Genomic DNA, 21,765 nt, shown 5'->3' with positions numbered 1-21,765 from the left:
AGACCTGCTCCAGTTTGTTGGAGATGCTTTGTCACCTTACAGAACTGTTCTTCTGACAAATAAACATAACCAAAAGCACAAGCACCAGGTGCGGCTAGTGTTGTGGCATGTGGCCACAAGATCTGTCATGTCCACGCTTCCCATTCATTATTTATCTAAGCAGCCATGCAATGCATTCTGGTAGCACTCTAATAAACACTGTCTATCTAAAATGAAGACGGATTCAGCAGCTGCATGGCTTATTTCTTGCCTCAGATATTTTCAGAAACATATTTTGATCAACTATTGTCAGAATATAAGAGAAAGTTTCCAAACAAGCCACCATATTAGTCCAGTTTAATCCCTGGGGCTAACAGTCCATGAGATATACATTCGTTTAATCAGGTACAGTCAGTGCTAATATGCTTGCAGGAGGATGTAGCCTGTATCAGTTTCCTGTTTCAGGGAAGCGAGAGCACCTGTGGTTCATTGCACATCTCCGTGTCCACACTTGTGGACATTTACCATGATACTTTCCACATCTGGAGTAGGCGAGGGTCCGCTACGGTTTGCAAATTATAAATTACATCATCTACTCATGTCAATGTGCAGTCCAAAACCTTGATTATACTTCCCTGTCAACATGGACAGCTACAGACACCACGGATGTGTAGATGTTGTGATTGTACTGCTATTTTTGTCTGCTTGGAGTCTGCTAGGAGGACATACATTCATGCACAGTAGGTCATCATCTACATATTCCATGTATGCACACTACTACCATTGCAGCATAGTGGAGACCTGTCTGTGTGAACGTAAATTTTGGGCTTCATGCAGGTTACACATGGACTCTTGCAGACGTGGAGAAATTATGAAATTTATGCCACGTGGACCCTAGCAGAACTTTGTGTGCCCTCGGAGATGGAAAGTATAACACTGACTTTGAACAGGAGTTTCTTTGCTGCTCTGCTAAATGGACACAGGTGTGCATTTGCAGAATACATAGATGTTGATCTACTGGGTAAATATGAAGCAGGGTCCTCCAAGCAGACTACAAAGTAGCATAATAACGACTATGCATCCATGGTGTGCGCAGGTGTCCGTGTGTTGATATAGTTACAATAATTAAGGGTTTAAACCTTGATTCTGCTCAAATATTACACCTGGGTTTTTTTGTACACTTAAAGACATCTGTTTATGAGTATATACTAGATGCATTTTAAGGACTATTATGGTCAACAAAAGTACTGTCAACACTCTTGCATGGATATTATCCTAAAATTCAGTTTTAATGGTATCAGGTTTTTGAGGAAGACTCTCTTCCAGGAGGCAGACAATCATCTTCCTAATCAGCCACCTGTGTTGCAAAACCACCAATGGCAAACATGTTGTTCGTTACGTAAAGTGTACAAGTCTCACTTTTCTGAACTGGAAAATCTACTGTTGCATATCCCTCCAAATAGTGTTAAACCAACTGTTGAATGTGACACGCTGACACATGTTCTCTGCTGTTCTCCAGGAGTTGTTCTGGAAGAAGTTTCCTGGAAATCAACAACTGAAACAGAGGACGGTGAGACACACTGAAGTTCTAGGGGGATTACAATATCCTGTTATCATGGGTGTACTGTACATTGCAAATTAATGACTGAAGAAAGCTCTTGAAGGGCATTTTGTGTTATATGACAGTTGGGAGGAGTTCTAAAAGTTTCATTAAGTAATATTAAAGTGACTGTTGAATTGCTGATTTAAACCCAGAAGAACTCATCCTTGTGCAGCTATTAGGAGGATTTGTCCTTGAAAATAATAATTTTACATTTCTACAGTTTCATTTAGCAGAAATGAAAATGACGTACATCTGAGAGAAGATACAACACAAGCAAGGATCTAGTCAGGAGATAAGGTGCCATAAGGTGGATAAGTGCCATAAAACAAGTTCAAGTGTAGTAATAGGGCTGAGGTTTTTTTTTTATATTTTATTTTTTTGCAGTCTGTCAAGTGCAAAGGTGTTCAGTGAAGAGCTGGGTTTTTAGTCTTCTCTTAAAGACTAAGCGAGATTCTGCAAATTGAACAGAGTTTGGTAACTCGTTCCACCATCGGGGAACCACAGAGAAAGAGAGTCTAGCTCTCGACCGGCCCTGTTGTGGTGGTTGTATCAGGCGTCTTTTGCTGGCTGAGCGTAGAGAGCGTGAGGGAGTGTAGACCTGAATGAGAGAGTCCAGGTAGGAGGGAGCTGTTCCTTGTAGTTTGGAATGCAAGTGTCAGAGTTCTGAATTTTATGCGGGCATCAGCTGGAAGCCAGTGAAGTGATCTGAACAGCGGGGTGACGTGCTGTTTCTGGCTGGTTGAAAACCAGATGTGCTGCTGCATTCTGGATTATCTGCAGAGGTTTGACCGTGCATGCGATGAGACCTGCCAGTAAGGAGTTGCAGTAGTCGATGTGTGATATTACGATATTTTCTGTCTTAAAACGACTTTGATGCAACTCCGTTTCCTCTAGAATGCCAATGCCTATTATACTGTACATATAATAAGGATACAGTGAGGTAACCCATTGGATCCGTTTAAAGCCTCAAGTTTAAAATTTGTCTGTACCCTGTCTGAACCCTGCTTTATTGTCTATTTTATTCTAAATGGAATCAATTACAAAATAAGCACCATGCTTATTGAAAAAGTCCTGAACTGGAAGACTAAAACTATAAACTTATTAGGAAAAGATTTACTTAGATAACAAACCAAAGGAGGAGTAGGCTCATTTTCTCATGGTCTCCTATACCACCTGACCAATTTCTGCAATCAGAAGTTTTGCCCCCTGCTGCCCTTAAGAAGGAATCCAAATATGACTCACTTTTGCCTTTTTAGACACTCAGGGTGTGTTTGTCTCTTACATGCAGTCTAAGAGATCTGTGTAGTTCCTGCCTCTCTCTACTCACCTCTCTCCACTCATGGAAGCTCAAGCTCACCACCTCACCTATTCTTCTCAGACACTGTAAAACTACTCTACACACACAGTGGTAAGTCGTAGTGTGGGAGTAATGCAGTCGGGCATGTTTGAACCAAAGTCTGAAAAAGAAGAATGATATGGAATGTCCCACCCTGCAAATTGACAGGAGTCCTTAGGTTTGATATATATATATATATATATATATATATATATATATATATATATATATATATATATATATATATATATATATATATATATATATATATATATATATATATATATATATATATATATATGTATATATATATATATATATATATATAGAGAGAGAGAGAGAGAGAGAGAGAGAGAGAGAACTGTGGAAGTCTGAATCTGTGTTTTCACAACAGTCATCACTGCATTTCCTATGTGTAAGTGCTCAGCTATGGCACTGACTGCTTGTTTCACTCATGATATGTTGTCTGGCATATAAAAAACTAAATATGGAACTGTTAACAAAGTAAAAAACACAGGAGGGTGTCTTTGAGAAGGAAAAAAAAAATACAGGTTGCATTCCAATGTCCATACTACCATACTATGTAGTATGTCAGAAAGAGTCTAGTATGTAACCAAAACATGGTATATCAACAGTTGTATGGCAAAAATTCCAGTCAGATTTTGTAGTAATCAAGCCAGCAGGCTTTTCTGGCCATTCTGACCCACAATCCGCTACACATTTATGTCACATATGTTATGGTGTCTTGCATGAATGTAAAAACAAGCTGAGAAAACACACACGAACAGATGACGGCTCATTTCACACAACAGACTGCGATAGATATATGAGGAAGACACAATATTATGAAGCATTATGTCGCAATTGTATGCATGAAGCACATTGTATTTTGTACAACGAGGACTATGATTTGTAAAGCAGCCTAATTTTCAGTGTAGGCAGTCTTTAAAAACTTTTTTTTTTTGTTTTGGCTGTGTTTTTTTTTTCTTTGACAGCTGCTTTAAAATACCATAAATTTGAGCTTTGTATTACAATACAGGTTTTTGAATACTGAATACTGAAATACCAAATTAATATTATTATGAGTAATAAAAAAAACACAGAAATGCCCTAGTGCCTACTATATCCTATCCTGCAGCTGACTTGCAGATATGGAGGAAGAGGACAGAAGCAGTATTGATACACACCTATGTGGGTTTGTCTGCTTAAACAATATGAACATGATCGCAATGACAGGCTTCAGTCATAAACTGACGTCACTTGATTTCCCTCTCAGCTGTCAATCATCCTGCCCCAGGCCCCGCCCCTACGGAAACACAGGGAGGTTATCCGACACGTGATTAAATCAGTATGGCGGAGCTGCGGGCTCAATGATTTCTTACAGTACCGACGGGTCCTAAAACCCTGCACACGGATGCTCTCCGACAGTGGAAGAAAAGCAGCAGTTTGCACCCGTCAATTCAGGTTGTGTTTCCGTTCTGTCTTTGTACAACAGCCCTGTGTTTGGTTCGGACGTTTAGACAAGCATGAAACCAAAAGTTGTCTCTGTTTATCTTATTGCGCTCGCTGTCTTCGGAGTCAACCTGAGTCGCTGTTCTCTGCTAGACTTCACTTTTTCTGAGAGTTTGTACAGTATTTTACAGTCAGCTGGAGGAAGGTTGGAAGCATTGCGCAATACGAGCGTTGTTGTTCAGCATTACTAGTTTGGAGAGGAATTAAAAAAAACTGTCGGCTGTACGTGTTGTGCAACATTGTTAGTCCGCGACTTTAGCTGCTCGGCTTTAGTCGGATTTTTAATGTCACTATTAGCTAAAATGTTTCAAACTCGTCTGAAACATGCTGACATGCGAGAAAAGTGGCTTCATTGGGCAGCTGACAGTTACTGATACTAGTTTGGAAACTTTTCTGAAGGGAATTGTGTAGCAGCACAGCGCCATACATATTGTTTTACTTCCAAGTGTGAGGTTCGTGTAAACGGTTCCCAGATGTGTTGGAGGAGTCAGTCCCCTGCTACAGTTGTGGACGACGCCACACATTTAGAGGAACTTCATTAGTGCGCCAAAAAAAGTTGCCTTCTTGTAAATATAGTAGTTCAAACTGTGTCTTCGTGTAACACAGGCAGTGCTTGCGTTCTAGTGTAATCGTTTATTGTGTGTGTGTGTGTGTGTGTGTGTGTGTGTGTGTGTGTGTGTGTGTGAGGAGAAAGCAGTGTTTGTATGATGGAGGTTTGTGCTGAGGTTGAACCGCCGCTGCCACAGCTTTGGGTGTAAACTTGTGTCTGCATGAAGTGTAAACACAGGAGAGCAGCAGCAGCAAGGCTGTGCCTCTGCTCTAAGACTCCCTGGAAGCCTTTACTAGTGGAAACTATTCCATCGGCATTACAAGCTCTGGAGGACTGCTGGTGCATGCTTGTAAACTCCAGGCCCCACAGGAACCAGGTCAAAGCAGCCCTCTAAACACTGTCTCCTTGAAGGATGATTCTGCTTCAGGCATATGGGTTCTGTAAAGCGTCTTGAGACAATTTGAACTGTAATTGGCGCTATATTAACACAATTGAATTGAATTGCTGGCAACAGAGTCCTGATAGGTACAGATGTGAAACAGTCACTGTCAATAAAGTGACTGAGATTTTTTGGATTTCAGCAGATCAGCTATATTTTAGCCATTTAAGTGACCCTCACTCTTTTCTATTAATCTGATGTGTTGGCTTCATGTCTGAATGACCACCTTAATCACTTTTCCATGAATGTCACATGTTGGACCATGTATCATTCTCGCTTCACTTTCCGCTCAAGTTTGAATTGCATCACCAGATACACAGGCACAAGAAGTGGTACTTTAAGCTGTGTGAAGAGAGTTGGGATTTTTTCCCTACAATTTCACATCTGGGAACTGGGATGAAAACAGACCTTGTGAAAAAATATTGAGACTCCCCAATAATTAATCTGATCCAGCTGAAGTTTAGTTTGTTGTTTCCAGCTGTTTGTGGTAGTTTTTCCTCTGAGTTAATTGAATATCTGCAGCATCAGACAGCAACAGAGTCCATATTAACATCTCTGAAGGGAGAGATTTGTACACATTTATGTATGTGGATAATTAGCAATACATTTTTTCCCAACTCAGACAAGTGAACTGTCTCACAGTGAACTGAGTCACAGTTTGTAAACTACAATTGAATCTTTTGTTACATATCGGCTGTCCTCAGGTTGTATTCTAACCTCCATCACAGTTGAGATATTTTTATCTTACTGTTGTTGATACTGTTAATGTATCCTCACACATGAATGAACTGTTTGGTGCTTAGTAAATTATAAGTGGCAATACAGTTTGAGAAAGGTTCCGAGTGATTAAGACTAAGCTTTTTGTTTAATAGCACATTATTAAACAATACCAATTGGAGAGTGGCCAAGCTAGTCCAATTCAACAATAAGAACAGTAGCTTTGGCACCAAAGAGATTGAAAATGTATCTTCATATGCATATGTTGTGCCACTGCTTCATCATTATGAGCTTGCAGGGTGTCACACAGTCCAGTAACAGACAAAGATCAGGAGAAATAATTGCTACTGGTGAAATATTAAATTGTGATGTGAACAGTTAGTGTAGACCAGTATATGTGTCTTGGTAAATTTGACATTGTTAATGTGTTACATCTCAGTACTGCCAGTACTGTAAACATTTTCTCTCACTTATCAGGATATTAATATAGGTTGGAGTGTAGACACTTAGAAAAACACTACCATGCAAAAGTTTGGGGTCACCCAGACAATTTCATGTTTTCCATGAAAACTCACACTTTTATTCATGTGCTAACATAATTGCACAAGGGTTTTCTGATCATCAATTAGCCTTTCAACATGATTAGCTAACACAATGTAGCATTAGAACACAGGAGTGATGGTTGCTGGAAATGTTCCTCTGTACCCCTATGGAGATATTCCATTAAAAATCGGCCATTTCCAGCTAGAATAGTCATTTACCACATTAACAATGTCTAGACTGTATTTCTGATTTGTTTAATGTTATCTTTATTGAAAAAAAAACTGCTTTTCTTTCAAAAATACGGTCATTTGTAAGTGACCCCAAACTTTTCAAAGGTAGTGTAGGTAGAAACTAAAGTGTGAAGGTCAGCTGGTATCAGTTGTATCTCACTTGGTGAACATAAACTGAAACTACATAGTACAGTGCCATAGTCATAGAAGTTTGCAAACAGAAATTTACATTTGCAGTGCACAGTTTGTGTTTTCTTCCTGTTGAAGCTCTGACCAATCTGTAGCCATTGCTTCTGCTGTGAAACAGCTGTGTGCACCTAAGGAACCACACCAGCTATCAGTCTCACACAGTCCTGGCTTAGACATCCCATCCGGAACTCCATCGTATCTCTGGGAACATAATCCCATCTCAACTGAGCGCTGCTGTTTTTGCTACAGATGCAGCAGTGAAGTCCCGATTCCTCACCTGCACAAAACTGGCCCAGACACAATCATGAAAAAGTATAAAATGCAAAAATAATTGGCTAAAAGAACAACTTTCAAAACTGCAAACACTCAGACTCACAACCACCAACTCCTGCACAGTTTACTGAGGCAAAGATGGTTTCCTTACGTGATGTAATGTGACCCATTGTGGCGAAAAACATGTATAGGAGCAGTGCTCAAACTGCTTTTCATAAGATTTTCCCCCCTTTGTATCTCATAAAACACAAATGATTAACTTTCCAAACAGCCATTTCCATGAAATTTTAAATATATTTCAGTGAAAAAATTCAAAGTGCAAGTTGCTCTTTAAGTGGCACATGTCAGGTTTTGTTATCCAAGAAAAGCACTTATTATAAGGCTCAGCGGTGTTGTCAGGCTGTAATTATTCAATAGTTAGATGAAATAATCCATTGTAGAGGAATCTGTGTATGATGGCCCTCACTGCAAGGGGTTTATTAGATCGTAACGCAAAGCAGCCACAAGGAATGCTGTGCCTAGAATAACTGATGTGACCTAAACTTTCTCTTTGTTTTGATCAGAGTCCTGCTGTGTCCCGCGCAAAGAAGCGTTCACATGACTCTGCGGTGTGCAGTGCTCATTCCAGCAGTTTTTTTTTAGCTATTAGTATGTAAATCGCTTTTCCTGTTTCCTGTATAGTGATCATTCTATTTGTGGAATGTGCAATATATCTTGTGGATGCGTTGCATTGTAGACTTTGTCTCTCCACTGATGATGTACAGACAAATGTCTCGGTCTGTTTTAACTGACTTTTCTGTGTCTGACAGTTTTTGCAAAAATGAGACTAAAAACAATCTTCCACTTTGATTTTAACTGCTGAACACCTGATATTTAAATTAGATTTTTAGCCATCCTACACGTGCTATATTTGTTTGACATTACAGTTAGGCAACAACAAAGATCCTGGAATTGAAGATCCACTGAGAGATTTTTAATCAGTGTTCATTCATTTTAGAGTGAATTTCTCTTTCCAAGAAAACCTCTTTGTGGCTCAAACACCTGCAGTACACAGCTTCATATATTAACTTTTCTTGTGTCTGCACATTTGTGGAGCCAAAGTTTTGCTAATTACATCTTATGGGATTTTGATGCATAAAAAATTATAGAGTACAGTAGTAGGACGCCTGCAATGTCTAAAGCTAGTTTGACATCGCCTGTATTTTCACATCAGTGAATCACAATTATCGCTGTGCTGCTTGACTTTTAAGTCTCATCTCTTTGTCTTAGACCCTTCTGGTCTATCAGCTGTATAATTTTAGGACTTTTAGAGCTTTTTGACATCGGAAAAGTCAAATAACTGTGTTTCATATTACCTCAGTAACAAGGTAGTGTTATTTTAATCTCTTCATGAAGAGATTGTGGTAATCAATATCAGAATAACTTCAGTCTAAGACCTGTAACAGGTATATCAGCAAAGCGTATGTCACAGACTGTTTCGTGCTCCCCCCATAACCACTTCATTATGTCATCTTAATTAAAATTCCTTCCTTTCCTTCTTACTTTGAACTCTCCATCCACTGTCTGTTTTGTGACAGATTAACTTAGACAAAGGTTCATTTAGTAATTATTAAAGCTAAATGAGACTTAATAGCTCTATCTAGATTGGAAGTCTAATTATTTTTAATGTGGTGACTTTAATATCTCCACGGTGCAAATATCTGTTGCAATTAGTACCATGTAAAATGCCTTTTCGAGGGTGTCAGCGCAAATGTATGTAATGCCACTGACAGCATACAGTAGGCAGGCATATCTACATTTTCCATCCATTTTCTTTCGCTTATCGTGAATCGGGTTGGCGGTGGCAGCTGGTTAAGCAGGACATTCCACACGTCCCTCTCAACAGCAACATTTTCCGGTTCCTTCTGGGGGACCCCAAGGCGTTCCCAGGCCAGATGTGATATGTAATCCCTCCAGCGAGTTCTAGGTCTCCCCCAGGGTCTCCTCCCATATCTACATTTTAAAGTGCTAGTCTAGGAAACGCTTAAGATTCTAAAGATACTCTTGTTTTGATAGTGAGTACAGTCAGGAATTATGTGTGAAACAAGGGTCTCCAGCTGTAATCGAACTGCTGATGTTGCAGTTACATGCATTGCATTTTTTAGTACAACAGTGGAATCAGTTACAATCAGTTTCATCAATTAGGACATTTTTAAAAAGGCAACCAGTTAGCAAATTGTGACAGCAGCAGCTGGAGGTTATATGTTCTTGAGTTCATGTGAGTTCAATGTCCTAGGAATGCCTTGAGGCAGTTTCTTCAAATTGGCATGCATTTTTTTTTCCAAATTGGTTGTCAAAAGTCAACAGTCAAGGTTCCTGTGACCTCACAAAACATGTTTCTGCTCAGAACTCCTATGCTAACTAGAAAAGCACTCAAAGAGTGCCAAGGCTGCTCAGTTGACGTATCATTTCCGACAGATGAAATCTTTACTAATAAATGACCTTGCGCTGAGCACAGGCATGTGTTATGCATGTGCATGTTATGTATGAATACCAGATCACATGTAAATTACTCTTATGAAGGGCTATTGATCAGTTCATTACTTTTGTCAAGCCTTTGTTTTGCTACTGTTAAAATAACCGTTCCCTCCATGCTTTTATTTTGAAGACAAATTTTTAATGTTGCAGGCTTTTATTTTGTCACCATTCCAGCAGCACAGGAAGTGTTTATCTAAGAAGTGGTGTCTTGATATGATGAAGCGCTGCCAAAAAGTCAGAAAATTCATGTAAGGATGAAAGAAAGCGGTTCCATGCTGTTGCTGTCTAGCAAAGGATGTGTCTAAACTTAGAAGCACTTAGCTGCAATGGGGACAAGCTCTTATGGTGAATAAATGAGTGAAGGACAGAAAGGTGAATTTGTGTTCAAAATAAGGCTGACAGCTGAACTTTACGTGTCTGGCTGGGGTTTGCTACATTGCGTGACCTAAATATGTAGCGGGCGGCACGAATTGATGGGACTCAGAAACAGCCCACAGTTTAATCATTTGTTCCTTGTATGATTTCCAACTGATAAATCATGGTCATTTTGTAGTAGGATCACAATCATGTGATCATCAGCAGGTAACTGACACAGTGTTCATGTCATGGTTACAGCGATGCTGTGCCGGCAGCTATATCTGGCAATGGGAAATCCTTAACAAAGCCGTGGATCCCGATTATAAGCCGCATCACTGCCAAAATCTAATCACTTGGTCCTTGTGTCATTTCTGACCTTCTCTGAAAATTTCATCCAAATCTGTTTGTCCGTTTTTGAGTAATGTTTCAGACAGACAGACAGACAGACAGATTCACATACAGACAGATTCACAGACAAACGTACCCCGATCGTCACCTAACTCCGCTGTTCCTTGGCGGAGTAATTATGACACAATTTCACACACGTTTAACAGTCTGTCAGGATAAAATAAAGAGTAAAGACATTTTATAGCTATTATACCATAAAACTCACACGATTAACTTGTAAGTCACTATCTCAAAGAGTTTGGGAGTGCTTCACTTTTTTTTCTTTACTTGTCCTAAAGTTTGCCTATTTTAGTCTCATTAATAAACTTATGTAGCTTAGTTCCACTGTGCTTTGTCACAGCCCAGATCTGCACAAGCTGGCAGTGAAAACTCTTGCTTGTTTGTGGACATTTTGTGGATGTTGTCACACTAATGGATTCTAATGGGGTCTATTAATGCCACTGCTCTACTTGGGTACACAGAGGGTCTTCCCTTTAGCCTGCCGGTCAGCATATTGCTGGATCTTTGATCTCAGTCTCTGATAATATTTTTTTTGTCTGTCTCTCGATTACACGCATTGTTGGAGAAGACGCTATTACAGTTTAACGATAGTGATTTGGAGGAATCTGTTGCCATTGACAGTCATCCAAACCAGCCAAATATGTAAACATACATAATTACCAGTTAGACTACTTTTTTGCTATTTGTTTTTGGGTTAAGTATATAACACAAAGGTCAGTGAAATCAGTCGTTGCACTGTGACTTCACTTTTTCTAAGCCTGCAAATTAATAAAAGAAAGGAACTTGGATATTGGCCAGAGAAGCAGCAAAAGTAGACAAGAGGAAGATTCAAAGCATTTAAAGAGACACAGAGCTTTCACTGGGCAACTATACAGATGCTCTCAGCCTCGAATGATGTGATTTGAAGCTTGATGAATCCTTGTGGTCACCCAATGAGTTCATGGCTGTGAATCGTTCTCCCATTTTGAGCCCCTTATGCCCTGTTGTGTTGCACAACTTCAATAATACATCCGTTTTTAGCTCCTTTGTGCTTTTCCAGGACCTTGTCCTAACTTTGAACCCATCCTAGCTCCCTGAGAGCCGTTAGGAAGTGGCAGGCAGTTGGGGAGGGCATCTCTGTTTGTGTGCATGTTGTGAATGTTTCGCTAATTGAGTCTATTAATGGCGCAGCATTGTTGGGTACGGGCTGCGGTACCTGTGGTGCACAGGCACACTCAACCAGCAGGACTGTGCAAACTGTCCCACCACCCTACCCCCTGCTTACCACACCATTACAATGTCTTCATGTGACATTTTATTGCAACCAAATGCTACAAGTTTAAAACTAATCTCATGGTTTCTTTTTCACTGATTGTAAACAAATTTAATTTGGTTATCAACTTGACAACATTGCATCAGCATAGGAAAGGTACATTTCTGAGGGTATGCCATTAACTTTTGAGAGCAGGTCCACATCACTGATTAATATGAACAGATACAGTATCACAGATTAGATTCTGTTCCCTAAGGTCATATATTCTCTGCTGCCATATTAAATCCTTATTATTGTATCTAACTTTAAAGCAGCCCTTAGTGATCACAGAGCAATTTGAAAGGATTATTGAAGGTTCAGATAGCCACGTATGTATCTCTCAAACAAAAATTGAAGTTGCTGGTTATATGGTCTTGATTTTGATTTCTCACAGTGTGTTGAATTCAGTGCCATTTTGATTCCCTTCACTGTCCACTCAAAACTGAACACACATGGCAAAAGCATTGTCTCAGCTTCTGATTTCAGAAAAGCTTTAACATGACTAAAAACTAAAGTCACTGCTTGTTTTCTGGTCAGCAGCAAGTCCAAATGAGAGGAAGTAAGAGTACTAGGTCAAAGTGTAAAGAATTTGAACCCTGGGACAGTGTTTTTCTTGACCAGTTTAGTGTGAAATTACAGTTGTTCCTTCAGGTCGGGCGTCGTTGTGACCTACATAGAAAAAGGTTTTCCTCAGCGGTCTGATCATGTGAAAGCAGCTTCACTCATTCATTTACACACTGGTCTTTAAAAAAATCACTTTCACTTTTATACATATAAAAAGGTTAGAAAGCCTGCACTTGTTTGGAAAATTACTAGTGTGAGATAGTAGAGAATTAAAAAGGTGGTTGGGTGATGCAGAGAGAAAACTAGACAGATACATGGGTTAAAGAGTGACGGTGATCTCGAAAAAGTGTGAGTAATAATGAAAGGGAAGTGAAGTGGACTTCTGTCATACACAGGACTTGGCTCACTGCATGGAAAGATGCTACTTTCTGCTTTTTATTTGACTCACAATAGTTGCTCTTTTGTTTCCAGGGTAACTGCATATGGCTGTTTGTCTATTAACATTAGCAGACTTGTGTGTGTATCTGTGTGTGTATCTGTGTGTGTCTCTGTGTGTGTGTGTGTGTGTACTTTAACCTAGACTGAACTACAGTGCTGCATGTGAACACAAACATGAGAAAAAAATAGACTTTACACACAAAGATTTCTAATGTTTTCATTTGGCTGCAAGTATTCACCATGATATAATGTGGTAGTTATATTTTACACAACTCACATTTAGATTGAAGCAGACAGGGCTGGCTCAAGGTTGTCATCATAGTGTGCTATGGTATTTAAGGCCAAAAACTGTCATCGCCAACCCCACATTGCTTCCAGGTTCCACAGGATTCCTCACCCTGACATTCAAAGGAAACATGGCAGTCATAGCATTTTCCCACCAAGCAAAAACTTTAAACATAGTTTAGAAATTATACTGCTCTGAGGGATTAAACTCTCAAACCATCCAGCAAAAGATTTTGAATGTTGTTTGGGTTATCTATAGTCCTCATGTAGGGAATAAGATAGCAGAGTGCTGTACTTCTGCTAAATCCATACCCTCAATATGTAGGTTAAACGTCAAGCTTCTCTGCTGCCAGTAAACTTATACAGATGATGCAATGAAAGTGAGTTTTCAGGCATTTAGCGGATATGTTTGCATCCTCCCCCAGTTATGCATATTTACAGAGCTTCATTTGACATTAAATGAATTGTAATGTTTCACAAATTGAACCAGTAAAAAAGAAAGGAAAAAAAGAACCCAAACAAGAGATTTTTGAGGGAATTTACATGTAAGAGCTATTTCACATTTTGATACATGCAATGTTAAAGTGCTCTGTTTCACATACAGTATTACAAATACCAGTTTTGATTGTTCATTGTTAATTTGTGCCAATCCTTCAAACTGCAAAACAGGCCTTCGGGATGGATTGAATTTCAAGGTTTTGAGTGATTTCATTTGGAAGAATTTTTGATGAGATATCCGTCACTTAATTTGCGTTTCATTTTAAATAGAAAATCACAGACCTATATCATTGTGATAGACTTATGTTCAGTTTTGACACTAAATTTGTACTCAGATGTTTGGCTTAAATGTACCATAGTGAACAATGTGGCACATCCACTGCTGAGAACTGGTGCAACTTTGTTCAGAGCAGATGACCAGAGCTTCAAGGCCAATGGCTTGACAAGAATAAAGAGTCCTTTAAAAAGGCACGGTCTGCCATTTAATTTAAAGACACTATAGTCCCTGTACAACCAAAGTGAGAGCTGTGTCCGCATACTCGGCACAAAGTCAAACACGTTTCCAGTGGGTGTTGGACTCCGCCAGGGCTCTCCCTTGTCTCCAATCGTGTTCGTGGTGTTGCATGGACAGGATCTCAAGGCGCAGTCGAGGTGAGGAGGGTGTCTGGTTTGGGGACCATTGCATCTCTGCTTTTTGCAGATGATGTGATTCTGTTGGCTTCTTCACATCATGACCTTCAGCACGCACTGGAGCGGTGTGCAGCTGAGTGTGAAGCGGCGGGGATGCGTACCTTTTCAAAGCGATGACAATATGTCAGGATTTTGTAACACTTTCAACTTTTTGTTACAGACTGTCTTCTAATGTCTGATCTTCAGTCATTCATTTTGACACTTGATCCTACAACCACAGAAAGATGTGAGGTTTATATTGTTATCATATTCACACTTGTATTGTGTTTGAGCTGCTGCCTGGCCATACTCGACACACAGCTGTCCCCAGGCTGCCAGAGCTCTGTATCAACATGAAAAATGATCTCCCTGTGCCACTTGATACCGGTCCTCCTTGTTTGTCGTCTTGTCTCCATTTAGCCAACAGCTGATTCATGTGATGTCTTGCAGTCATAGCTGACCATGTCCACTTACAAACAAGCTCTTAAGCCTCACTCCTCATAAAAGACTGTGTCTGACTGTCACTGGTTCAGCTGAGGATACTGTGACACTGTATCCATCCCTCTTGATAGTGCAATGCTTTTCCTATGGGGTTTCTATATCTTACTGAAAAATGTTTCTATATTAATATTGCTCACTGTAAAGACTTTATATTCGTATGATACAGCGATAAAGTGATACTGATGTTCTGTTGATGACACCTCTTAAATAGCAGTATAGAAATAGTTTGATAGAATGCTCAGTAGGTGCATTTTAATGTGTCAGATGCAAACCACGAAAGCGCATAATGAAAATGCACAGTCCAATTGCTTGAGCAAATCCCAAGCATGCTGCCTCTCTGGCTCATAAACAGCCTGTCATACCTTGATAATGGAGCCCCTTCACCCTCCATCACTCTGCTCGTGGCTTCTGTGGTAGTCTGCAGCCACCTGTGCCTCTGGCTGTGGTCGCCTCTGTCCACACACACACAACACACACAGGCCTCCTCTGGTGGAGGTTACGGTTGGCAGGGATGCCCTTATGAGATGGACTACACTGTTAAAAAACATACACGACCCTATGTCTCCACTTTAGTGAGGCACTACTGGCAGTTTTGCTTTGAGAGCTGTTTAACTTGATGTTGGAATATGCGTGAAGGGTGGTGCGGGGTCCCCTGTCTGGTCAACTCAGAACCTTGTGTGTGCATTTATTTGTTTGTGTCTGTTTTTCAGTATTGTTCAAACATTAAAACCATTACACATGTACTTTAATGAGTAGGCTAAAGTGGAAAATTCAAAGTAAGGCGAGTAAATAGTAACCCTTATTTTGTTTAGATTATGTCATTAAATATCAACAATAATCAGTATTCACTGAAATAAAACATTGTACCATTAGAAAATTTTCACATAGTCCTTACATATACCTGAACTTTCAAGAACATGTCAATCCATGGCATACAAGTGATGCTGCTAATCCCACTCGCCAGCTGAATAATTCATAGTCAATTAGGGCTGAGAGGCTGAAGCAGTCTTCATGGCACAAGTGCATTTTCAGTGATTCATTTCATGAGCTATGCAAGGGGTCTCTTAATTGTTGTTTACTGCTCGCTGTCCGACCACATGTTATTTTTATGCCATCGTGATTACTCCCGGCAGTGCTCAGAGTGCTTGGGAAATGAAGTCCATTAAGGGGTCCTGAGAGCTGTTTTCCTGTCAAGCACCATGAAATGCTTCCAGATTCAAACTTCACTGCACAAGAACAATAAATCTCATCCGATTTTAAGTGTCAGTTGTCGAAAATGAGGCGCTTGAAAAGATGCAGGTGATGTATTTTATGGCGGCACTGTGTAGGAAAAATACCTGCAGTGTTGTTCAGAGATACATTTTTAATGGGATCCCCGAGGAACAGTTTAGATTTCAGAAAAGAGTAATATTACATGGAGGGGATATTACGAGCTGCACAGCTGAAACTTTTACAAACTGCAGGTCGATGTCGTCAGTAAAGGAGCATTTTTTTGGCTTCTCTTTAAGCTGCACGCTGTATGTGTGTGGCAGAGAGAGTGAGAGGACTAAATGCCTTTGGGTCATTGCTGACATAGTGTAACAAGCTGTAAAAGCGCAGTCTGAATTCTTGTGTGATAGACGACTCCTTTGACGAAAATAGGCGGCTGATCTGAGAATAGCACCGCTGCTCTCCAGTTGACACACTTTTTTGACACCTCATGCCTCAACAGATCATCAACACCCACTTTTGTCCGTCCCTCTGGGTCATGTCATCTAAGCATTGTGTGTGCACATGTGACTAAACTTACACCATGTCAAAGATTCACACAGACATGAAAATCTCTCCTCTGGTTATTTTACCTCTAGCCTGATGTATTGCAGAACGATTGGTTGAAGAAAATGAGATAGCGATTACTTTGACAGATTCATTAATTGTTGTGAGAATTGTCTTTTTTTAAACTTTTTATTTCCACTGAAAAAAATTAAAAAATGATTATGCCATGTGTATCAAACAAGCATGTTTTCTTTTATCTGAAAACTATGATTAGGCAGTTATTTTGTGTTTCTATTTTACCCTTTACCTCAGTGGTAAAATAGAATGGAATTTGCATTTGGCCCTACTGCGAGTTTGCTAATATTTTGAATAAATGTTCAGCCCTAGTCTTAAGGATACTGTGAGGAACTGCACGGAACTTTAAGTGCAAATGAGAAATACCCAACCAGTACTTTGTCATCGCAACACATTGATGTTAGTTTTCTCAAACTCAGAAATGAAAGCCAACAGCCTGTGCTTAAACTTCATTATCATCATATTAGGACTGAAGGCAAAACTGGAGCTCATTTTTTATTTAAACACTTCAAATATCTGATTAGTCTTCCAGCATGTTGCCTTTAGGTTTTCCACATTCAACAGTAATTAATAAGCTGGGCCTCCATTAAATTTGTCACATACTTAAGGGACTGTTTTTCTTTGATGATAATTCCTAATAAATGAAGTCAGACCATGGAGAGGGCTGGCAGTAATGTGTTTCCATGAAGCTGTAATCGGCCAAACTGCGCTGAACTTATTTATTTGACGATGATTCAGTTTAACAACTTTAAAGTAATGGGGACAGCGAAAAGTGTGCGAGTGTGTATTTGTTAGAGAAAGGGAGCACATACATACTTTACTGTGGCCACTGTGGGGTTTCTGTTGACTGATTGCAGCTCTCATTACCACTTGTTTGTGTTCAGTGCTGTTGACACCTGTTAGTTGTGACAGAAGTAAGTTTTAGTATCTGCCAGTTAGGGTTGAATAGCCAGAGGCTTCCGCATGTGTGTACGTGTGTGTGCATCCGTCTGTGCGTGTGTGTGTTTGCATACTCCTTGCAGTTTTGATTGCATAACCCACACACACATATGAGACAGTATGAAAAGTTTTCTTCTTTTTTTTTTATTGTGCTGTTGACTCAGAGGTAAGTCTAAGTCTTCAGGAGGCCTCTGTTTACATTTAATTTTGGGTTCTTCTGAAAGGAAGAGCCTTTTATTTAGGCACTGGCTTCCCCAGCTGACCATGCAAGCTGTGGAAATAAAAATTTAGTGATGACAGGAGAAGCCATCAAATGCTAAAACTCGTGCAAAGTCATATTACTATAATGAAATGTAGCTTTTCAGAAACTTCAGCGTATTATAGTACCATTTTGGTTTTTTTTTTCCTGTTTTTTTTTTAACCCATCAGCTGCAACATTAAAAACTTTTATGTGAAAGTCCCCATTGTGGAGTCCAAAAAATTGCTCTGTCAGGGCATGGGATCTCTGGAGATGTCCTGTGATGTGTGGCATTGCATCCTTTTGGTTCTGTGGGTTGCTGTCAGTGGTTTTAATGTTGTGGCTGGTCGATGTAGCTATTAGACAAACTAAACAGCTGTCCCTGGCTGGGTGTGGTACAGACATTGTAGAACTAACAGCGCTTACAGGGACTCGCAGGGCTATGTAAACATGCTGTGATTTTAGTAAACCCAGATGGTTTAAATGAAACCAGATTCATTTTATGAAAAACAGGCATGTGATACAACTTTTACTTGGATGAAGCCTTTATGTTTTACATTCTTCTCTGTATCCTAATTTCTCCCTCTCTCACTGACTTTTCATCAGCAATGGGGTTGACGTTTCTTTTTAGGTTCAACAGATTGACTCCACTGATAAAAGAGTTAAAATGGTTTCAAGATTTGTTTAAAGAAAATTGTTTTAATTTTCTTAATACTTTATAATGACAAAAACTTGGGAAATTAATTTCAGATATTGTAAACCATTGCTGTTGGCTGTGAGTGCCTGATATCCTCTGCCTTGGGAGCAACAGCCCATTCAGTAACTTGCAATGATACATGAGCGTCTATGTGGAATACCCTATGTATGTATGTATGTATGTATGTATGTATGTATGTATGTATGTATGTATGTATGTATGTATGTATGTATGTATGTATGTATGTATGTATGTATGTATGTATGTATGTATGTATGTATGTATGTATGTATGTATGTATGTATGTATGTATGTATGCATGCATGCATGCATGCATGCATGCATGCATGCATGCATGCATGCATGCATGCATGCATGCATGTATGTATGTATATTAGGGCTGGGACTTTAACGCGTTAATTTCGATTAATTAAATACAGCGAAAATAACGCGTTAAAAATAATAGCGCATTTTATTGCACCCTCCCTCATTTCTGGCACACCAGTAACTCTGATGAACACTCCAGCCCAGTAGGTGGCGGTAATGAACCTAAAGTCTGTTTGTAGCCATGAAGAAGAAGCACTGAGTGAAGTCAGGCACTGGTGAACAGTGAAGGAAGATGAGATTGAGCTTGTTGGACAGAAAGTTTCCTTTTAAAACTCTTCCTGATGGCAGCTTGGATAAAGGCCTGGTTGTGTGCAAATTGTACAACAAAGAGTTTTCTGATCACTGCGTCACTTCAAGCCGACGGTATCACCTCAATGTAAGACATGTTGCTGTTAGCACCAGAGCTAACGTTAGTTACGACTCATGCTAACGGCTCACGGTGTAGCCATCTCACACTTTTCTAGACAGTGCTTGAGTTTACAGAAAGTCTTAAAATGTTGAATAAAATCGCTATAATTGCACTTAGATTTGCAGTAATCTGTGAATGTACCAGACAGATGAAAAATGCAGATAAATAGAAATGAAACATTTTTGTGGTTTAAGTTTTTACTCCATTGAGGCTCTGCCTCCTTGGAGGAGGAATAACCTAAACAACAAAAATATCTGTCTTTTAATAACTTAATTATAAACTTTTTGTTCATAAAAAATTACATAAATAAAAATTGACATTCCTATAAAAAGAACCATCAAAATTACACCATTTATCAGACCCAGAAAAGATGAAAACAGAATGAATCTCTGGATTTTCAACTTTCTGAAGCTCCTTGAACTACTTATGCTGATTTTATGTGCCATACAGTGGAAAAAATAACTAAATTCAGGCTTTAAGTCATCAAAATCACTTTTTCTATATGTCCCATTTTCTTTTTTAAAATAATTTAAAATCCTAAACACGTATATGTCTATTCATTGATACAACTGTCAACCACAATTTTTATTTGAATTGAAAAACTTCACTTGTGTCAAATATTGCTATTTGGCAAAGCTGCAATTAAAATTGAGATTAATTAATTACAAAGACTGCAATTAATTAGATTAATTTTTTAATCGCATCCACCACATATATATATATATATATATACACACACACACACACACACACACACACACACACACACACCCACACACACACACACACACACACACCCACACACACACACACACACACACACACACACACACACACACACACACATATATATAAAAGAAAACATTTCTTTGCATCTATTTCTCACAGCCTGACTGTTTGGTGGAAGGAATCTTGCTCCAACACACCACTGAGGTCTCCACCTGTGGCTCGCTGTGATGAAGTCCTGAGAAACGACTCCCCCGTGTCCCTCCTTCGCCTGGCTGTGCAGCACATGGTGGTCAATACCCCCACCACAGAGGTGCGCTGACACCCTCACTGCTCTCCTCTGCTTCCCCATCAAGTCTGCACCTGCACCAGCAACCACAGCAATGAGCTCTCACAGTCGACAAGGTAAAATGTAAAAAAGCGATAAGTTACATTTTACAACAGGAATTAATTATTTGTGAGTATGTGTTGTAGTTGTGTTGACCTGGAAAAGTTTTCTGCTGTTGGGATGAAAAGTAACATTTGAAAGGAGGGATTCTGATGAGTAATTTAGGTAGCAGGTCTTCATGTTGATTCTTTGGTCATGAAGGTTTTCAAGTCTAAACCCGAACACCTAGTTAATATTTATACCCTGTGACAAGGATAGATTATACACAGATTTTGCAACCACACAGTCTTGAATCAGGTGATGAACATGACATCAGGCAACACCAACAACAAACCACTAAAAGAAGGCTGTGACGTGTCCTCACTGTTATAGAAGCAGGTTGGTCATGTAAGGTCTGATGTCGGGAAAAGCAATGTCCTGTGTTTGGGACTAAATTTAGCTGAACAAAAACCCTTTTCTAGCACCTGAGAGAGAACGAGGGGAGGAGTTTAGTGCACTGTCCTCAGTGGCATCAGTTCAAGGAATCATTTTCTTTTCCTTGTGTTGCCACATTTTTTGTATGCACCGCTCTCCCCTCTGAAACTGTCTTTTAAACTGACTTGTACTAGTTTCCAAGGCAGAAATTTGTTGTCAAGTTTTTGTGCATTTTTAAAAAAAAATTTTTTTGTTATTTGGGCCATGGCTATCCTTTGTGACATTATTTCATTGTGTTTCCCCTCAATGCATAACACTATTACTTTACACAGTACTGCTTCTTGCTTATCAGAGAAAGATACCAGCTGTTGTGTGGTCTGTTCAATGCTGATGGACTCATTTGAATGTTTACTTTTCTTTGAAATATAATTTTGAATGCAATTGACCAAATTCCAACTAAATTTCAATGTCTGTTGAGCAACTCTGCATGCTTGACACAAGCTGTTTTTTACTGGACATGAATCACTGTAGGTTTCTCTTTGCATTCTTAAAACTGGTGTGCTTGACCTCAGTCAAAGAGAGCTGCTCATATGGTTTATTCAGAAACCTTTTCCCTTAATCTCAACCATGGTACAGATCTGGATTTTCCTCAACTGCAGATCAAAATAGACAAAGGACCAATTGTGCCCCCCTTCCCCATCATGCTTTGGTTGTCTTGGTCATGCTGAGCAGATTGATGTCACAGCCTCTGGTTAATTGTTGCAGAGACACGGTGTTGTCCCAGCCAAAAGGGTTTGCGTCAGAGTGGATGTTTCAGGTCGTCACATGCGGTGGATTT

General features: G+C 39.6%; 1 protein-coding gene across 6 annotated transcripts in view; it reads left to right on the top strand.

The window, feature by feature from the left end:
• Positions 1–1,473: 1,473 nt before the first annotated feature.
• hdac4 (histone deacetylase 4) overlaps positions 1,474–21,765 on the top strand; it is a 136,265-nt gene continuing 115,973 nt past the window's right edge. For 4 of the 6 annotated variants that reach the window (XM_055015577.1, XM_023292752.3, XM_055015579.1 and 1 more), the window contains exons 1-2: positions 4,255–4,382; positions 20,288–20,530. In XM_055015577.1, the coding sequence (XP_054871552.1) occupies positions 20,509–20,530 (22 nt within the window). In that variant the 5' untranslated portion in view covers positions 4,255–4,382; positions 20,288–20,508. Of the gene's footprint in view, positions 1,550–4,254; positions 4,383–20,287; positions 20,531–21,765 lie in introns of those variants that run through there. The other 2 variants (XM_035958405.2, XM_055015578.1) reach the window with 2 other exon arrangements.

This window comes from Amphiprion ocellaris, chromosome 11, assembly GCF_022539595.1.
Source record: "Amphiprion ocellaris isolate individual 3 ecotype Okinawa chromosome 11, ASM2253959v1, whole genome shotgun sequence".
Lineage (NCBI taxonomy): Eukaryota > Metazoa > Chordata > Actinopteri > Pomacentridae > Amphiprion > Amphiprion ocellaris.
This window is presented reverse-complemented; position numbering and strand designations above follow the sequence as displayed.